Source organism: Saccostrea cucullata, unplaced genomic scaffold, assembly GCF_032062105.1.
Source record: "Saccostrea cucullata isolate Sc308-1 unplaced genomic scaffold, CSIRO_AGI_Scuc_v1 ctg11217, whole genome shotgun sequence".
Classification (NCBI taxonomy): domain Eukaryota; kingdom Metazoa; phylum Mollusca; class Bivalvia; order Ostreida; family Ostreidae; genus Saccostrea; species Saccostrea cuccullata.
In genome coordinates this window covers 1,074-22,256 of record NW_026923789.1, presented here as the reverse complement: position 1 = coordinate 22,256, position 21,183 = coordinate 1,074, and the positions used below count along the sequence as shown (strand labels likewise).

Genomic DNA, 21,183 nt, shown 5'->3' with positions numbered 1-21,183 from the left:
AAAAGGACCCTAGTATCAAAACTACAGACTACATGTAATTATTAAACGTTATACTCTGAATAATTTGCTTTCATAAAAGGATGCTATTTATATAATTTTTACACGAAATAACAAAAGGACATTAAATGTATTAATACTTTTTTTATTTTCACAATTACCATGTAAAAAACCACTTTTCCTAATATAAATCCAGATAATAAAAATGTAATATGAAAAAAAAAATTGACATTGTCCTCAGCAATTAAAAAAATACCCATATGTAATATCACAGTCAAATAATGATGAAGTATCTGAGATAATTACAAATTGCCAACTCAATAATTCAGTACATGAAGTCCGCTGTCCTGTGCTTAATGTCACCACGGCTCCACTCATTAGGCCCTGTGGAGTAGGCGGTTGACAGCAGATTCATCAGTATTCACTTGGAGAAGAGACTTAACTGAATCAAGGGGATAACTTGTAACGTTGTCAGATCAGCTAAAACTGCCTATAAAATACAATAGAAGCAGGTTTAGATAAACGTTTTCTTTCGTTTTTGAAATTTTTCTAAACGCTTGACGTCAAATTGGAGATGAGAATGGTATAAAATTATTTCAATTATTAAAGAAGCCGTGAGGTAAAGATCTAGTAAATGAAAGGTATCTACAGAAATATCAAATTTAAGAAATGAATTCCTTTAATGATGCTTTATAAATTTAGCATGATCAAATAATGTGTTTTGGGCATAATTTGTAGGTAAACAAGATGAAAATTATATTTTAAACCTTCATTTCCAATAAAAATAAAAAAAAACTAGTCATGAATATGGGAGTTTTTTTCCATACTAGACAAAGAAAGTGTATCCAGATTGCCTACAGTCTTTCAGATAACAGTTATTTATATGTTCTTGGCCTCTTCTTTAAAATAATATCAAATTTAATGTAGGTATCGGGACTACCTTTCATTTACTAGATCTTGACCTAAAAATGTTATTTTTTGTTTTTTTTAAAAAAAATTAAATGTTAACTTCGCTATATCCGTTATTCGTTTTAGTAGTAAAAGGAGTTCATTACATTCATATAGTTGGGGATCCAATATAACTTCGCTATATCCGTGAAATCGCAATATCCGTGTTCGCATTAAACGAGTTTTACTGTATTGTACTTCCAGGAATACTGAACCGTCGTATTCGTTTATTATACGATTCAATAATTTAATGCTGAAGTCCTGGACAAAAAACAGTGAGCGACACGTGGTTTCCCTTCATGACAGAAAGTTACAATATTAACCAATATCATTTTGGAAGTTCCTTAACTATTTTTGGTCCATTCTTGAGAAATTCAAATATTACTTGCAATGAACATTTTTATACTTTTAATTTCAGTCAAACAGAGGACTACTGATTATGATATAGGTTACTTTATATGGGAAAGGAAAATTAGAAAACAAACAAACGCGTTGAGTACAATTTGTATTTTCATTATTCCCAGTCTGTTCCCAAAATACCATGCGGATCAGCATTAAACCTAAAGACGACCAAATATGTTTTTTTGTAAAAAGTTTATTGGAAACAGTGTATTCACTTGGGAGCAAGAATACATCGTTTATTCTTTTTAAAAACGAAAAAAGTAACTAATGAAGGGACACTGTTTCATCCTAAAACCGAGAATCCTGTGCAAAAGGCATGTTATGAAGTATAAAAATGTCGTGATGGGTTTTATACGATCACCATGGGGGAAATAAAGTGACAATCATGAAATTAATTCGGAATCCCACTACGTTCCATTCAAACTAAACATGTTTTTTTTTATAACTATGTCTGGTGAAATATTGAATACATTTGTCATTTTGTATAAAAAAAAAAAATCTTTTTCAACAAAGTGAATCAAATACAGGTGGAATCGAGCTACCTCTGCTGCGTTGTAGGACTGAACCTTCATTAAGTTGGTCTTTCTGAAGGAAAATATTGCCACTGCCAACACTGAAAGATAAATCATTGACCATAATTGCTAATAAAACGGTGCGCATCAAGATTAATATTGAAAAACAAGTCAACAAAATTACTTGGAATTAAAACATTTTAATCAAAGCTACCCATGTCTTTGAAGAATCCATTTCATTAAATCAAAGTGCTTCATAAAAATAATAAACAAAACCCTCGTGCTGCAAAATTGTTTAGCGAAAGAAAACAAAACAATCGAGGATCAATATTCCTTTTAATCACGACTAAACGTGCTGCTAAGATATTAAAACTGAACACCTATAATATCCATTAATCGTAAGATGCAGTAATTTGAGCTGACCATACTTGTAGTTGTCACATACTGTACATGTACCTTACTAGTATAATGAAGAAAATACACACTTCTCTTTTTGGCATAAAAAATGCCCATATATTATACCTGACAAGATCTCCAAGGAGTTGTATGCTAGGACGCGGTCCCACAACAAGAGGACCTGATCACTGGAGAGGTATCCCGAAAAGGCACGTACAAGCCATTTAAATGCTACCTTAAGTCTGCAAGCAAATTACAAATTATTTTTTAAATTATTTTATATATTTAATCCATTTCTCGATCATGGTACATGGTTTTGAGTACAGGTACATGAAAAACTTTTACCGTATTTTCCTTCAATAGTACAGCCAAATATAGATAGTTTGTTAACCTTTTATTGAATGGAACTTTTAATTTCTGAATTTTAATATAAAACTCGGAGTATTGGAATAGAACTTCTAATTTCTGAATTTTAATATAAAACTCGGATTACACTAAACACTACTATGTGGTAATGCACATAGAAAATGCTGTAGGAGGTCATACGAGAATTTTGATGACATCTGAGTCGGAGGTCTATAATTCTAAGGTTCAAATGAGCAAATAAAGAAGAATGACAATTTCTCTTATTTTACTTCATCGTATAAGAACGCATTAAGCCTAGAATGTAAACATATGATAGGTAGTGATTGTTCCTTCGCCAAGCTCTCAGGTCTAGAAGTGAGAGTCAGTGTCACAACAGGCGTTGGCACGATGAACTTTCGCGGCATAATGGCCCTGAGTGCCGAGCATATATCTAAATCTGAAGCCCTTTACCGACAAAAATAACGTTTCTATATGAGTGAAAAATTTTTGAATGGTACGGTAAACAATATACAATCAACCAATTAATCATAAATTATTTAGAACCACCAATTTTAGCACAGAAGATGCAACATGCTAAAATGTACAAAGGAACAATATATATGCAGTACACAGTCTAAATAATATTGCGTCAAAGTAAATGATGAATACACAAACATATTTTGATTGAGAATTAAAATAAATCAAACCAAAAGATTTTTTCACATTTTTTAAATTCAATTTTCTGAAGAGTCATGACGTATTACCAATTCCGATCGAGTGTCAAGACCACCAATCTCGCTCAAAAATTAGTTTAGGATGAACTCTCTTGAGAGTACAGGGATGTTTGAAATTTAGCTCTCGGCTCATCTATTACTTCACTTCAAAGAGTTTATTTATACGCATATAAATAATCAAATAGTAGATAACTTGAGATATAATATGTAAAGTGCAGGCATACAACCACATAACATTTTTCTTATTTTTTTTTCTTTCCAAAAAGTATAATTTTGGCAAACAAAACTGATTAAAAATCTTTGAATACATTTTTATTATTAAATATTTCTGAGAAATTGTTTGAACATTAAATCATAGTCATTAAAATTTTCATGTATACCATGTACATCCCGAATAAAATCCGAGCTCTCTAAAATACCTGTACATTGTTTTCATTTCAACAAATTGGCCTCGAACATAAGTTGTCTGTAATATTAATTTCAAAAAGGGCAATTCCGAGCAACGTTAAATTTATAGATGGCTAACACAGAAAGCAAAACAAATACATTTATATATCGATTTTTACATTTTAAATTATTATAAAATTTCAAATAAAACAAAGTAATGTTCCTGTAAATTTAAAACCTCAAATAATATTGACTAGTTGTTACGGATTTGTCAAATGTTTGTAATTTAAATTGGCCAAATTATTTTGTAAAAGATAACGGAAAATCATTCTAATGTTCATGAAGCTAAGGGTATTTAAAATAACATTGAACAATGAATTAATAAAAACTATAGATTCCTCAGATAACAAATTTCCTTTCAACATGATAAGAGAGAATGGATAAATTGAACTTATCTTCAAAATGCTTGGAAAGATAAACGGTTTCAACTTTCTATCAAGGATAATGTTTGATCTCTTTTGATTCAGTTTTCTATTCCTTGTATAAATTCAATAATTGCTGATTTTAATATTTCATTGTTTAAAATGATATTAACACGAATTTATTCCAAATAGGAAATTTTATGAAGTTTAAAACGATACATATTCTGAACTGAAATACTGATTAACATGAAAGAAAAAGTGAGCAAGCTCACATACCCCACGCTCCCCCAAAACTCAAAGTGCTGAAAATCCCGGAAAAACAAAGAATCGGAATTTCCCGTGTTATGCACATCTACAAATTGTGTCCTAAATATCTGCAAAGTTTGATGAAATTCTGTGCAGCGGTTTATGAGCAGTAAAATGCGCTGACAAACTGTTCACCACTATATTCAAGATATCCCGAAAAATCTTAGTTGTAAAGTGCCGAAATTCCCAGAAAAATAAAAGAATCGGAATTTCCTGGTAAAATGCACATCTATACATTGTGTCCTAAATATCTGCAAAGTCTGACGAAATTCTGTGCAGCGGTTTCTGAGGGGTCGTGCTGACAAAATGTTCATCTGTATATTCAAGGTATGGCCAAAAATCTAAGTTGGAAAGTGCGGAAATTCCTGTAAAAAAATAAAGGAATCGGAATTTCCTGGTAATATGCACATCTACACACTGTGTCCTAAATATCTCCAAGGTTTGACGAAAATCTGTGCAGCGGTTTATGAGGAATTGCGCTGACAAAATGTTCATCTCTATATTCAAGGTATGGTCAAAAATCTAATTTGAAAAGTGCCAAATTCCTCTTTAAAATAAAGGACAATTTCCTGGTAATATGCACATCTACACATTGTGTCCTAAATATCTCCAAAGTTTGAAAAAAATCTGTGCAGGAGATGCGCTGACAAAATGTTCATCTCTATATTTAAGGTATGGCCAAAAATCTACGTTGAAAAGTGTGGAAATTCTAAGAAAAAATAAAGGAATCGGAATATCCCGGTAATATGCACATCTACACATTGTGTCCTAAATATCTGCAAAGTTTGACGAAATTCTGTGCAGTGGTTTATGAGGAGTTGCGCTGACAAACTATTGCATCTCTATGTGTATATATATGGCCAAAACCTGAAATTGTTTTCCGGAAATTCCCGGAAAAAATAAAGTAATAGGAATTTCCTGGTAATATGCACATCTACATATTGTGTCCTGAAATTTTAAAGTTTGACAAAATTCTGTGCAGCGGTTTATGAGGAGTTGCGCTGACAAACTTTTCATCTCTATATTCAAGGTATGGCCAAATGCCTACGTTAAAATGTGCGGATATTTCCCGGAAAAATAATGGAATCGGAATTTCCTGGTAATATGCACATCTACACATTGTGTTCTAAATACCTGCAAAGTTTGACGAAATTCTGTGCAGCGATTTATGAGGAGTTGCGCTGACAAACTGTTCATCTCTATATTCAAGGTATGGCCAAATGCCTAAGTTAAAAAGTCCGGAAATTCCCGGAGAAAATAACGGAATCGGAATTTCCTGGTAATATGCACATCTACACATTGTGTCCTAAATACCTGCAAAGTTTGACGAAATTCTGTGCAGCGGTTTATGAGGAGTTGCGCTGACAAAAAAAAAGGACTGACTGACTGACACTCTGACACACTGACACTCTGACGGACGGGTCAAAAACATTATACCTCACGCAACTAGTTGCGTGGGGTATAATAAAAGCATACTAACGGTTGACATCCAACAGATTTGAGGTGAAAAAACAGATCTGATTCGTGTGTTTGAAGAAGTGATTCAAATAGAAGACTCAGGCCAACAATTCCCTGAAATGGAAAATAAAGTTGATTAAAACTGGCGAACGTTTCATTTAAGAAATACATTGAAGAGGAAAGCCGTCGCCTCTGCCTCTATATACTACTGTTTTGAAGTATGGTATTTTTGTCAGAGTGAATTGTACATACATATATCTAATATGGATAAAGTGCTTTATTATAAGTTTTTGCCATTCCTATTTTAACCAACAACAAAAAAACAAAAAAAAAAACAAAAACAAAACAAAAAGACCTAGCAAGCACAACTTTAAACAAATGGAATTTTTTTCAAATACACGAACTGTTTATAATATATATAATAGTAATAATGTACCTGTGGAAAGTTACTGTGGAATTGGAAATAGCGCACATACATTAAAAACGTAGTAGAGGGTAATAGGCTTTTAATTAAAACACATTGGTGCCACTAAAAATAATATCACGATGTGTTTGCAAAATTTCTGTTTTTTTCATCAAAGCTTTATTGACAAAGATCAAATTTAGTGCGTTTTTCATATATCTTTTAATTACTGCTCTGGTAGCTGTATCATCAGCAAGATTGCCTGGTTTTAGCTAAAAAATGAAAGCAATACAGAATAAATTGTGAAAGATTAAGTTTATAAACGTGTGGATCAGTGGATTTAATCCTATTGCACTTATCAAGTGTGTATCTGTGTTACTAGATGAAATTGTTTTCCAATTATACTGGTACAAGTATGTTTTAATTGGGTTCCTGGCATTGTGAGATGAAATTTTAATTGAAACAAAATGTGATAGATTTTTTTCTTACACATTTTTTCAAAAGTTGGGAATGTGTACTGCATGGGACATACATAACATATTATTTGAATGTGCTGTTACATTTATCTGATAGATAATTTTGCCCTAACAAACACTAAGTAAGGTAACATGTTTATGATGAACCTTCAGCTTTCATATAGTTATAATGGCAAAGTCCTTGTTTTGCTGTGGCTTTGGAAAACCAAAAATATGTGTAAAATCAAAAAGTAAAATAGGAGGTGCACAATGGCAGTGTGTAATAAAGATTCTGTGAAAGTTTCATCAAATTTCAAAAAAAAAAGGAGTGACCTAAAAATGTCAACCAAAGTGTAACAGACGGACAGCTTTTATACCCTGCTTTTCAAGCGGGGGGTTAGAAAACAGTATAGGTTACTATAGTGAACACTTCAGACGATCTTGAAACCTTTGATTAAATATAGTGAACACTTTGGCCTATAGTGATCACTTTGAAAACTTTGATTTACTGTAGTGATAACTTTGAAACTTTGATTTAATATAGTAAATTATTTTGAAGTCTGATTTTTGTTAGGGTAATCAAAGTATATTTGAAACATATGTTTCTTGTCAGTCTATAAATAAAATATCGGCATACATGACTTATATATATATATTATAAAAACTTTTTTTTGAAAATGGCTTATAATATATTGCATATATATTTATCAATGGCCACGTTATTAAAAACCTGACCTACCGACTTCTAATTCAAAGCAAAAATCCGTGTTTATTGTGTTTCTGATGTATTTTTTCCTTATTATTTTTATAGTACAAAAACCAGTCCGTTTTCCTCTTTACTGATAACTGATTTCAAGTATTAATCAAATTCTTTCAACATTGTTAAGTTTTTCAGAAAACTAGAGCTTATAATTTTTCTCTGTGCTAATAAATATGAACCAAGTATATCTGAAGCTTTGCATTTAATTGGGTTCCTGGCATTTCATGGATTTTAATGAACAAAATGAAATCAAAAGCTTGGCAATTAGGACATGTGTTGTTGACATATTTTTATTTGAATGCTCTGTTAGGTTATATATAGACAAAATCTGAAAACACTCAGTAGGGTAACACTGTTTATGATAAAAATTCAGCTTTCAGTAAAAGAGTCCTACAAACTATTGCATATACACATGTACTTTGAAGAACCCAGTATATTCCACCGTAATTTTCAGTAAGTAATTATCACAGCTGCATGTAATCAAGTTATAAGTGTTGGAATGGATGCATTGATAGATATTTCATTACAAATTAGACATATATTTCATCATCTTTTCATCATCTACGGATCGAAAAAAAAAAAAACAAAATCAGGCAATATGCATTATGTAGAACTATTGACATAATACATGTTTTCCTGATATAATTGAAATAGATGTCGATAGGAAAACCATAATCACAAAACACTATAATGTTGTATATAATGGGAAGTCATGGAACCTTAATATCTATCAATTATTTCCCACAATTTATAGCTACATCATCTGCCAAAAACTCTACCATCTGTCACATTTCTAAAGCCTGTATCTAAACTCTAGAAAACACAGCAAATTCCAGACATATATAAACCTCCAGAAACATTAAGTGCAAGTGCTCCGCCTTTTTTATGACATTAAGTGATGAACCATTAAAGTTTATCACATACTTGATCAGCTCATGCAGGTTTTCTCCTTGATAATTTAGAAAAAAGTGCATTACACTGTCTATTGCTATCAAACTTTGAGCATAATTAATTAAAATATTACTCAATCAAATCAATGTCTCATTAAACAATCTTGATAAAAATATTCTGATGCTCGGTAGAACTGCACAGTTTAGTTATCAATTATATAGACATTAAAAATCATCTGATATATTAAAAGTAATTAATTTGAAAGTTATTTCATGTATTCTGTAACAATTAATGACAAAAAATTGGTATGTCACCTGATTTTGAGGCTGTATTCCATTAATGCAAAACATCATCATGCCAACCTTTTTTTTACTTTCTTTTTGGGAAATATATATATACATATATATATCTTTCTGATTATTCAATATCATAATTCTGACACATCCAATAAACCATAATTGTGAAATAACAATATAGAGACTAATTTGAGATGGATATCTTCTACATGTATAAAATATAAGCCTGCTCAGAAAACAAAGTTTGGAACAAAGAATTTTAACGATTTTTTTAAAAGAAAGAATTTCGTGGTGTTGCTTCGTTTTTTTTTTGTAATTGGAACTGCCGTAGAGGTGAATATGATTTAAAACAAAACTCACATAAGCCTGATAAACTCTTCACAAGACCTCAGCTAGCTTTAAGTACGGGGTTGTTAATTAGGAGGATAAGTTTAGAATCAATTTCTCGATACACTTTTTAATTGTATTAATGTTTAAATTTTCGGTGATACAATTGTTTTTATTTCATATTTACAAAAGAAGATTTATACCTCAAACATTTTCAGTTTGAATCTTCATAATGCTTTTGTTGTTGAGATTTTAAAAATTATATTCATGCAATTTTGAATCTTGAAGACATTAGGTCTTGAAGCTCAGAAAAATGTGCACTGTTTATTCGTCCTTATAGGAAATTTGATGTCAAAAAGTGCACATATACATGGCAAATCAAACACTGATATACGGAGAAAATAGAATCTGTATAACCAATTTTTTCTCAATATTTAATGCAAATCATAATGACTATTCTTGCAAATTTATCCACTTTAATAGTCAGGTTGAATTTACATGTATGCTACATGCATAGAAAATTTAGTTATGAACTTTAGGCATGAAATGCTACATCAAAAATTTATATAATCCATATAGCTATCTATGGAAAAGTAATGAATTTGATCGCATATCAACTACAGTGTACTAAGTTGTCAAGCAAACTCTCTTTCATCTCATTTGTGTCCCTTAATCCTGATGTGATAGTAATGGAAATAATTACTAAACTTAGTTGGTGTAATGAACTAAATCATAGATTGGATAGAGTACGTTAGTGTTTCATCTGATGTGCATATTTCTAAAAATAATCCTCAGATGGAAGATGATTTATTCTCAAGCAGAAAATAACCCAGGATCGTTATTTCAAATTCCCTAGAGCACTTCCAATCTTCATAATGATATATTAAATAGTAAGTAATCCTTTTGCGTGTGTCTTATTATCCATCCTATACTATATGATCTGAATTATTTATATTACATGCTTTTTCTAAATTATCATCTGTCCATAACTTTCACATTAATGGGTCCTTCGGATGAGACCGTATAAACCGTGGTCCCGTGTCGCAGTAGGTGCTGGCACGAAAAAGATCCCTCACTGCTCAATGGTCGTACATGTAGGTGCCGAGTATAGAACAAAATTTGCAGATTTCCACCGGAAAGTCTCGATCCATATGAGTAAAAAATGCTCGAGAGGGGCTTTTATCATGTTCAACAACAAACAAGCAAACAACCACATTGATGGTAAATACACTGTAGCTAAAATGAGAACTTATACCGGAGTGTATAAAGTACACCTCATGTAGCATAGTATCATGTAAAAGAATACTAGCAGTATCTACTTAATCAATTTTGAATGTTTTCCTTTTTTCAGAGTTCTTCACTGCAAAATTAACCATATAAACAAGGGGCCCTTTGCCAGAAAGCTCACAAGTGTAATGGCGATCCTGCTGTTCTTCATCAGCAAATTTTTTAAAGATGCAATAATATTCCGTTTTTGTTGCACCGTCCTACCTCCTGTAGATCATGCCTTGACATACATGTAGCTTCAATCTACACTAAATGGGCATGTTTACAAATATAATGATGACTTAAAGATCCTTGCTGTTCTATAAGTGCTACACAAGATTTTCTTCAGTGTCTACTTGCATCATTTAGAATACGCTGTAGATGCTTTAAAATCAATCATCTGCCATAATATAACTCATTTGTATATTATTTCATGATTACTTTGAAATTTCACTGCTAATGAAAACACTGTTTTATTTTTAGTTTAACAGCATAAGGAAAAGAAAGAAATTGCATTTTTTCTTCTGTACATATATGGTAAATTTTCTTCTAATTTGGTTCTTGCTAAAAAAAAAATGCTCATAAAGAATGTATGACATTTACAAGTCAAAAGGTTAAAGGCATACTCGTACTGGTAATTTAATATTTTGCAATCGTTACTGGATTTTCTGCCGGAATAAAACCCATAGGAGAAATATTTTCTGTTGAAGCTATTTAGCAACGTAGATGCATTATTTAGTTATACACTGAAAATGAAATTATAACACTGGGCCATCTTTAAAATAATGCTTGCTTCTTCTCTCCTGACTCAGAGGAATATTACTGGGTCGGTAGATAGGTGGGAAAATCTTTTTCCCAGAAAATTTCAATATATTTGTTGATGAGATATGAGGAATAAAAAGAAAAAAAAAATCTGTGTCCTGAAATGTAAAAATAAACTTTTGAGACGGGCCATTTTCACACAGTCAGTCGGGAGAGGGCAACCAAACAATTTTTCAAAGGTGCCCCGAGCATTTTCATTTCTTGTGTTAAACGTATACTTAGTAGTTCCTTAAACCTTTCACACGTCCACTCATTTTAGCTCCTTTTACCACTTAGTACCAGTGAGGAGTATATTTTGTGCCATTCTCTACTGTGACACAGGACCTCATCAGTTTTATTGTCTTCTAAATGATCTGAGTATCTACATGTTCATGTCCAATAGTGGCATTCAAACCAAAATTGGTGTTCTACTGTAATTATTTTGCCATGTGTCTGTCTTTTTTCAGAAGGTTTAGAAGCAACTTCTGTTCAAAAGGTTTAACAATTACATGTAACCTACTAGTATGTATGATTTCTTTATCCCAGAAAATTTCAATATATTTGTTGACGAGATATGAGGAATAAAAAGAAAAAAAAAATCTGTGTCCTGGAATGTAAAAATAAACTTTTGAGACGGGCCATTTTCACTCAGTCAGTCGGGAGAGGGCAACAAAACAATTTTTCAAAGGTGCCATGAGCATTTTCATTTCTTGTGTTAAACGTATACTTAGTAATTCCTTAAACCTTTCACATGTTCACTCATTTTAGCTCCTTTTACCACTTAGTACCAGTGAGGAGTATATTTTGTGCCATTCTCTACTGTGACACAGGACCTCATCAGTTTTATTGTCTTCTAAATGATCTGAGTATCTACATGTTCATGTCCAATAGTGGCATTCAAACCAAAATTGATGTTCTACTGTAATTATTTTGCCATGTGTCTGTCTTTTTCAGAAGGTTTAGAAGCAACTTCTGTTCAAAAGGGTTAACAATTAGCTTACTATTATGCATGATTGTATCATTTTCCATTATTCTTAACACACTTGAGGTCTTCTGTAAAAGATCACGATTTACTCATTTTAGATGCCTTAATATGATGAACAGATTTCGCTGTTAAAGGTTGGTGGGCAACCTTCCTTTATATCCCCTGTTTCCTACGATTTAAAATTAACAGCTGCAGAATTGCTTAATGTTTATCCTACATGTGAGTGATGTGACTCAATGTGTGAATACTGGGGGAGAAAAATAAACCCATGACACTTATTGAAGTGATGCACGGTTTTGTCAACTATAAACATAATCAAGTGCCAACCACACATAAAAGGAAAATCGACAACTTGACTGCACAAATTTGGTGGCAAGGGAAAAATAAATCTGAATCCTGTCATTCCAATCATTTCTTAATGGCTGAAAATGTTATTGAACAGAGAATTCCTACACATGACTTTCTTGTGGCGTGAGGTATGGATCAATATAAAACATCACTTTAATAATGCAGTAAGGAACTATTTACTTCTCTCTTGAAATATCATTTGTTTTCATTTCATCTACTTTAAAAGCCTGAATAAAATTGCACAGATGAAATACAGGTCGCTGTGTAACAAAGCAAAAACAATATCTCGGTGAACTTCTTAGCTTTAATGAGGACACTGATTTACTTGCTGGTAAATTAAATGACTATTTCTCCTCAAGGTCTATATAAAGAAGTTTTTCACTAAAAAAATATGTTTTAAGCTTCAATTGATTGTTAAATCAGCTTAATGAAAACGCAAAACAGGAAAAAGTTTCTAGTCAAAAACAAGAAAACACAATTTATTTCAACAGTATATAAATTACTACTGAAACCTTTATCAACACCTTCAACATCATTCAACAATATTCTACGGTATGTGTGAAACCCAAATTAATTAGCAGCTATGATAGAATTTACTTGTACATTGAAAATTATCATCAAAAATATGTCTCTAACCATAGTTGGCAGGAATATCATTTCCATTAACAATACAGATTTATTTTCAATTTTAATGATCAATTTTTTTTAAATCTACAAATAATACCAAATTGTTAGCGGGGCATAGAAATACAAGAGGTAGAATCAGGAGACTAGGAGGAATAAACATCCCCTTTGAACCACTTAAATCTACTGTAAGGCCTGCATTTTGATCAGGTGGATCTAATATTCCTTATACCAGTTTTTTTCCTTCAAAAAAGGCTTAACAACTGGTTTGCAAATTGTAAATGTCAGTCAAAATACATCCCAGTGAAAGTCAAAATACATCCCAGTGAAAGGTTATTTTTGCTAATAAAATCATTATGTCAACAATTCAATTATATTTACCAAATGCTGAAAATAAACATTATTGTTTAAATTTCTGTAATATCAACTTATCTGTCTGCAGCCTTCCTCTTTTTAAAATTGATCATATACTCAGAGCATGCTCTTGAATATGAGCATATGAATAGTGAAAAATAACATGTCAAAACGTGGGCCCATAGTTTTCTTTCTTTTGCTTATAAAATTTCTGAGATAGTTCGTCACTGAACATGTGTAAAACTCAATCCCAACTTAAAGAAGTACATGTAGTCCTCCTTGACTTTATTTATAACACCTGTAACAAAGTTACAGACTTCATTTTGGACAAATAAATAACCACATACACATATATTTCTCTTATTGCATTTAAAATGTTTCAATGCAATACTTTGTTCTCAAATATTACGGGAAAGCTCCTTTATTTAACAGCTTATGAGAACTATCAATCAACTGTCTTAACATGTATGAAAATGAAGCTCAAATTCACTTTTCACTTCTTCAAAAAATTGCAAAACATTTGACCTAGATATAATGGCAGTTTGATTGAAAACATTTCAAGGAAGCACTTAAAACATCAATGAATAAATCAAACTCCATCTATAATTTTTCCCGATCCCCACACCCAACAACATCACTGATAACAAGTTCATGTCCATACCGTACATAGCAAGTACATACCATACATAGCAAATCCATGGAAAGGGATCACGCCATTTGGGGGGTAATTCACAGCGAACTCATCCATACCCAACCTCCCACGGATATATGATTTAGGAGGGCTTGCACTGTTGTAATCAAAGTGTTTCAATACACATGTATCTCTTGAAAATGGTAACAAAATCTGGAAGTAAAATTAAATACAAATACAATATCTGCTTTAATCACTAATTATCTTTTGGTTGACTTTTACGTATACTATAAAATATAATTATATAAATATAACATACTTGTTTTAGAAATATTTGAACCAAGGGAAGGGGAAGGGAAATGTAAATCAACCTTAAAAATGATTTAAATATTAAGGTTTAGTAATTTAAACAAAGGTACAGTTATTGATGATAGCTCAAAATGTGAGATTTGAAATCACCCTGAATTATCTTGATGAAGTTTTTGTTTGCAAATTTGATTATTTTATCCTGGAAATGATCAATACTCATTGCTGTGCAGATTTCATCTGCAGTATAATGGGAAGAAGGAGAACTCTGGTGCAGACAAATTTAGTACCTGATATAAAAAGTCCTCAAAAACAAAATACTGGTCATCATTTGTTGCAGTTAGCTTCACATCCTGTTTTTTAAAATAAAAATGATTATCAATCAATCAATCAATCAATCAAGGATGATATTCTCTGTAGTTAAAATACAAGGAAATTAATAAATCCATGGAGCCCTTGTTATGCAAATTAAAGATTGCAGAGAAAATTTGTGACCTACCTATGACCTTTTTGTATATTATCTATTAGATTCAATGTTTCTTTTTTAACAGTGAAGACAACAGGTTTTTAATACATGTATGCTGCATTTTTCAAGAGACATTGCAAAATTGGATTAAAAAGGATCTTAGCTTAATCTGAATTTAGTTGCTTAGGTTTATTTAAAAAAAAAAAAAATAATAATTACAGTAATGAACTTACTCTTTCCCTATGGGTGCAAGAATTTCTTTCGTTCTTTTATGAAATGGAAGTATGCCCAGAATTAAAATTTCATGGGCCTTTCAGATAAGCTGAAAAATGCTTGAGAAGATAACATTGGTACACTTTTTCCCTGTAAAGTTAATTCTTTCATATTTGTGAATTGAGTCAGCCTCACTCATACATTACATTATTATGTTCCCCAAACGAAGTTTGGGAACATATTGTTTTTACTTTTTCTGAATTTTTTCTTTGTTCTCCGGTACTTTTTTGTCCGCGAGTGTTCTCGTAAACTACTCATCCGATCTAGGTGAAACCTTTTTAGGGTCACTGGGTATGTTATGTAGATGTGCGGAACGAAGGTCATTTTGTGCGCAGGTGCGCGCACGTGTAACACGTGAAATGACCAATATAATAGATTTAGCCGTAACTTTTTAAATATTGGATGAAATGCTTTGAAACTCATAATATAAGGATATAATAGTAGTATAGACATGATGACATGGTCAAAATAGCTAGATCTCACGCGCATGCAGGTGCCCTTCGCTGCGATTGGCTGAAACTTAAAGTCTAAATATCTATTTTGTTTTCTGACAAAATCCTTTGAAATTTTGATCATAGTCTTACATTATGAAGATCTACAGCATGATATATAAAAATATTCATGAACGCACGCACATGCACGTGTGCTGCAATCTGATTGGCTAAAACTTTAAATGCCTACAACTTTCTTGGTTCTCAATAATACAGGGTGAAATTTCAAATATGAATAGATATAATGATTGCCTACATTATACTACTATCAAAAGTAAATACATGGACGTGCATGCACATGCGACCGCACACAATGTATTAAAAGACAGTATACTTGAGTGTTTGATGTTCATGCAGAATTAAGAACTTCTAAATGTCAAGACATGTAACATACTGAAGCATGCAGATCTTTTTACCCTTGACCTTGAAACTTAGGTCAAGGTCACTGGTAACCTGAATAAAATGTTGATATTAACTATTTACCAAAATCACCTTGACCTATGAACTTGAAATCGACCTTAACCTTTGTCCTTGACCCAAGGGTAAAAAGAAACATGAAGTACATGTACATGTATCTAGAAACACCTTTCAGAGTTTATTTCGGTTGACAGGTTAGAAGTTAAAGAGGTGGTGGTTTTTAATGACCTTGACCTTTCATCCAAATGTCACAATCAATCTTAAGTTCTTGGAATAAGATACAAGATTCAACTCCAACGTTAAATAGGTTAAGAATAAAAATAACACCCCATCCCTCCCCACCACACACACAAACAAATCAAATTAATGGCAACGTAGAGAATCACTGTTAAACTCAAATAACACCTCGGACCCACATAAAATTTCAGGAAAACTGCAGAAAAGAGCTCGAGGAAAGTGTATTAAAATATTTCATTTGAGTTTCCAAAGTATATAGAAATTATTAATTTATACAGAAAAAATTACAAATCCTGTCGTGTTTAAAATTAAAGTGCAGATGACCAAAGTTGGCATATAAGCCTTTTATAGCCTATTTATTCAGATGTCGTTAATAGCATTCGATTCTACTGATTTGAAATTGTATTTTAATACCAAGCATCCTTTGTTTAATTTACCTTTGAAATTTATTTGAATTTTTTTTAGAATTACGCAATCCCCAGAAATAGCGATTTTCGGTATATTAAAAATCAATATACATGTACGCTCCTTCGTAAAATAATCAGATATTTGCATTCATGAAAAAAATATTAATAAGAAGGTGTTAAACAATATAGGTCACATTAGCTGACACGAATGTCTTTTTAAACATCTCTTGTAAAACCCAGAGCGTAGCCCCCTATGCATTGGAAAAAATGAATAGTTCCGGTCAAAAAACCTTTATATATTTATTTACAAAGTATATAAAATTTACCAGGCACGGGTATCAGAGTTGTCAAAATGGCCTGAGAGGAGATATTAAAAAAATTCTGAACAGAAAGGAAAATCTCTTTTCCATGTATGGAACTACTATTGAATAAGTTCATTTTGATTGGTTAGGTATTGGCGTGATACCCCTAGTCGACTTTAACCCTGCCTTGTCGTCGGAATAAAACCAACTTTGAGCCCGAGGTTAAAATAAGTAGAGAAATAAAATGTGAATCGATATATTAAAAATATGACATATGCTTGAAAAATGGTAAATTTATATATGTATTTTTTTCTTTGATTCGCGGGATAGAAAGATATGTTAATCGCTTAATCAACATGCCATAATCATCTTGCATATGCATGTACATGTACGTGTGCGCGCATGCAAAACGTTAAACAATATATCGTTGATAGTTGATATCATTGTAACTTTTATATTCTTAAATGAAATCTTGGGATACTTAGCAAATTTATAAAAGGTCTTAGAGGAATAAGGCACGATAAGGGACATGGGGAGCGTTTGGGGAACATCTGTAACGGTCCCCGTTACAATTAGCACTAGTTTGTTAATATGTAATTGATTTTTCAAACATGCAGGTCATAATATTACATTTTCTGATCACTTCTTTTAAATTATGGAATATATATCAAGTATGTGTCACATGGTGAATAAAGTTAGTCAAGAGTATTTTATAGAAAAACTCTCATATTAAACTGAACACTTCATGACAGTTTGCTCTTTCCAAAATTAAATCCTATTACTTAATTAAGATCAGTGATTTCAATAGATCATTTCATTTTTATTAGAACAACTTTTTAACTCAGTCCTCTTTACAAATTAGATTAATACTATCAAATTATCTTTTTCTTTCATAATTATTCATCTTTGATTTAAATGTTTTCAAACCAAAATACATGTATTACATTTCAAAGAAAGAGGCAAGAATTTATTTTCAAATAATGAACATAAAAAACATCTGTTGGATAAATTGAGTTCTACGTTTTTGTTATTTTAACAGGAGACAAATGCTAATGATAAGGACATTATTCTTTAAAACTCACATAGTTTCAATAAATTCATCTTAAAAAACAGAGTATAAAATACTATGTTTTTGAAACATGAAAGAAACAGATTTAACTGATATTGTCAGTGCATGCAGACAAATTAATCTGAATGCAGTGAAAAATGAAGCTGTTTCTACAAAACATTTCAGAAGTGATGTAACACTTTGATAAACAGGGAGAAATACATGTCTAAGTTAATCATTATGACACCCAATGGTCCAGTCTATTTCTTTAAAAGTGACACAGACTTCCCGATAATTAACACTAACAAACCTTGTAAAGTAAACTGTCGACTAATAGGTCATGTTGCAGCACATTTGTTTTCAGTTGCTCGTAATAAAGGACATCCTGAAATGTACAGATATATTAGGTGCCAACCATCTGAAAATAATGATGCTGGAAAATACAATTTAATAAGTTTTTATTCAAATCATTAGTAATTATTGAAGTTGTTTTGAAACGTAATTGACAGGAAAAGCTCTCAGAAAATCTTCTCTAATTGAACATAAAATCTAAATGTATATGTCTCAAGAGTTTGTTGATGAATTCCCTTGAATCTCTTGGAGTAATCTGTGCCAACAAACAAAGAACATTAAAAGACACAATTCTTGCTAAAATTTAATTAATAAGATATATTTAGATTTTTCAAAAATGTGAAATAACAGGAAAATATATTAAGATGTTTAATTTCTTATAATAAAATTATCATTTAAATTACTATGGGAATTAAGAATGCGATGAAATTTCTTTTTGCAAAATTAAAAAAAATGAATATAAATCTTACAATTTCATCCACTTCAATAGCCAGTATTTGACACCACAGTGTAGCACGCATGCTAGTGGGGCACCCTTTCTTAGAAAATTCTTGAGCAAGAGGGCCATGATTTGCATTAATCACTACAAATTAAAAGGTGAAATAAATTTTGGTAAGACAATATTTTTTATTGTTAATCTTCGATTTATGCATTATGAAATTTTTAAAAATTTTACTCATTTGTTTAAAATTCATATTGTTCAATCAGTTAAACTAATGTGTGTATGCCATTATTATTTCAACAACAATAGAGTGAGGAAAAAAAGGAGAACACTTAATCCATTGAAATAAAATTGAATCATTGTTTCTTTATCAGTTTTTGGGTTTGGAAGAGTTGAAATTATCTCTCCCTGCACATGCAGTCTCAGACAAAAAATACACCCACAGATTATAAAGATTTTGTAATTTTTTGTCTCTGTCTCATTTAGATGATGAATTGTTCAATACCTTTCTTCCCGAGCTTGACTCTTTCCTGTTCAAAGAGTTCTGATGGAATGTCCAGACTATCGTCAATCCCTGACTGACACTGATTGATTGACATATCACTGTACTGCAGTCTCTGAAGGAGATTACGCAAAAAAAAAATACTAATAATGTCTCAACAACTTTCTGATCATCAATTTAAAACAAGTAAATAAACTGATTAGGAAAAATATGTCACATTTTATTTTTTCCAAGTATTAATTGTTTCATCTTGAAATCTGAATGCATACCTTCTTTAAAGCTAACATTATGACAGACATTTCAAAACATTCTAAATAATGGTCAAAAAACCTACCAATTCATCAATGTCCTTGACATTTAAAGGAACTTGAACAATTCCCCAGAGATGGTAAAATCTGCAAATGTGCCATAAGAAAAGATAAACATTTAATTCCTTTATTTTGAGATCAGTATTTTATTTCAATTTAAAGTTATTTTTCAGAGAAAACACACTCAAAAGAAAATGACAATCAAAACCGCAGAAGAGAGAAAGTTGGTATGTATAAAACTTAAATTACAAAAGCTAGTACACAACCTTCTTCTCTGAACCATAAATGCTGATTGATATAAACTTAACTAACCCAGGTGTGTCTGATCCATGATTGTTTGGGTTCTGTAAACTAATAATGACTTCTAGGAAATCTTTTGGGGCATAAACTGGACGAATTTGGCTCAAATCTGTTGAAAACAATTTTAATTTAAATATACATTTTATATAAATATAAGAAGTGCAAAATACTACTATATTGTCAGAAACGTTGACACAACTTTAAAATATAAACCATCTTTATAATTTTTTGAAAATGTAATCTGCATCTTGCATAATTATTAAATAAACTACATATATATAATAAAATTTTTACACAGTCATATAATTTTACCTAAAAAACATTTCACTTTCATGATCATATTAACTTAAAGGATTTCTGTAAGATTTTGTTTAATATATTTCAAATTATCAGAAACAGAAAGCATATAATTTCCCCCAGAAACTAAATACATTGTACTGTTATTGTTCATTCAGATAAAGCAAATCTCTATATTTGAGCAATATCTACCACCATGCACCCACATTTCAGATCTATTTATTTATCATATATGTTAACCCTACATCCATTACAAAAATTTCATCAAAAATAGTTATACTACTTATACTACCCAAGTTATCTAATTGCACATTAAAAAAATTAAGCTACCATAAAATACACTTCTTAACTTGTATTTTGCATGCTAGAGCACTTTAATCAAAAATGTATTAATCTATATATAGTACACTAGGATTCCATAATTTTAACAAGAAAAAGCCCAAATTAAAACAAATCCTGTCACTATTCTATTATAGAAGAGAACATGCAGTAAGAGTTTAGCATGCATTTTAATCACTGAAATAAAAAATAATGCTATTACAGGGAATTAACAGTCTCAGCTACAATGACTTTGGAAGTTTAATTTTTTCAAAAAATTTATCACTCAGAAACAATTTTCTAACATATGTTACCTAAAAACTGAAAGCAGCATAATTCACACATATGGCATAAATTTATAACATTTGATAAACTTTTATAGGCAAGAAAATTTTTAAGTTAATTTACTCTCCACATTAACAGGTTCAAAGGACAAAAATATCTAACTCTTAAATTTCAAAATACATGAGAATTTAATCTATATACACCCCCCCCCCTAAAAAATTTTAGGGTTAACATCTGATGATACTATAATCCTTTAGGTGAGAATGGACTTTTAAAACTTCTTTATAACAAAGTTTTTATAACCCAACCAAAGTTGAATCTTTCTGTGCCTTTTAATTTAATTTCAAACATGGGTTAAAATTAAATCTAATGTAAAAGATCTCTT

General features: G+C 31.2%; 1 protein-coding gene across 1 annotated transcript; it reads right to left on the bottom strand.

Annotated features, from left to right (window-relative positions):
• Positions 1-126: 126 nt before the first annotated feature.
• Positions 127-20,096, bottom strand: LOC134264917 (TBC1 domain family member 19-like; the record flags this gene model as incomplete). The annotated part of the gene is given in 13 exon segments (XM_062747169.1): positions 127-487; positions 1,890-1,960; positions 2,382-2,497; positions 5,930-6,021; positions 6,344-6,386; positions 6,388-6,436; positions 14,099-14,261; positions 14,645-14,707; positions 18,306-18,380; positions 18,817-18,929; positions 19,294-19,405; positions 19,625-19,685; positions 19,911-20,096. Coding segments are annotated over 13 exon segments (1,213 nt in total), but the record flags the coding sequence as incomplete, so codon positions are not given.
• Between the last annotated feature and the right edge of the window lie 1,087 nt (positions 20,097-21,183).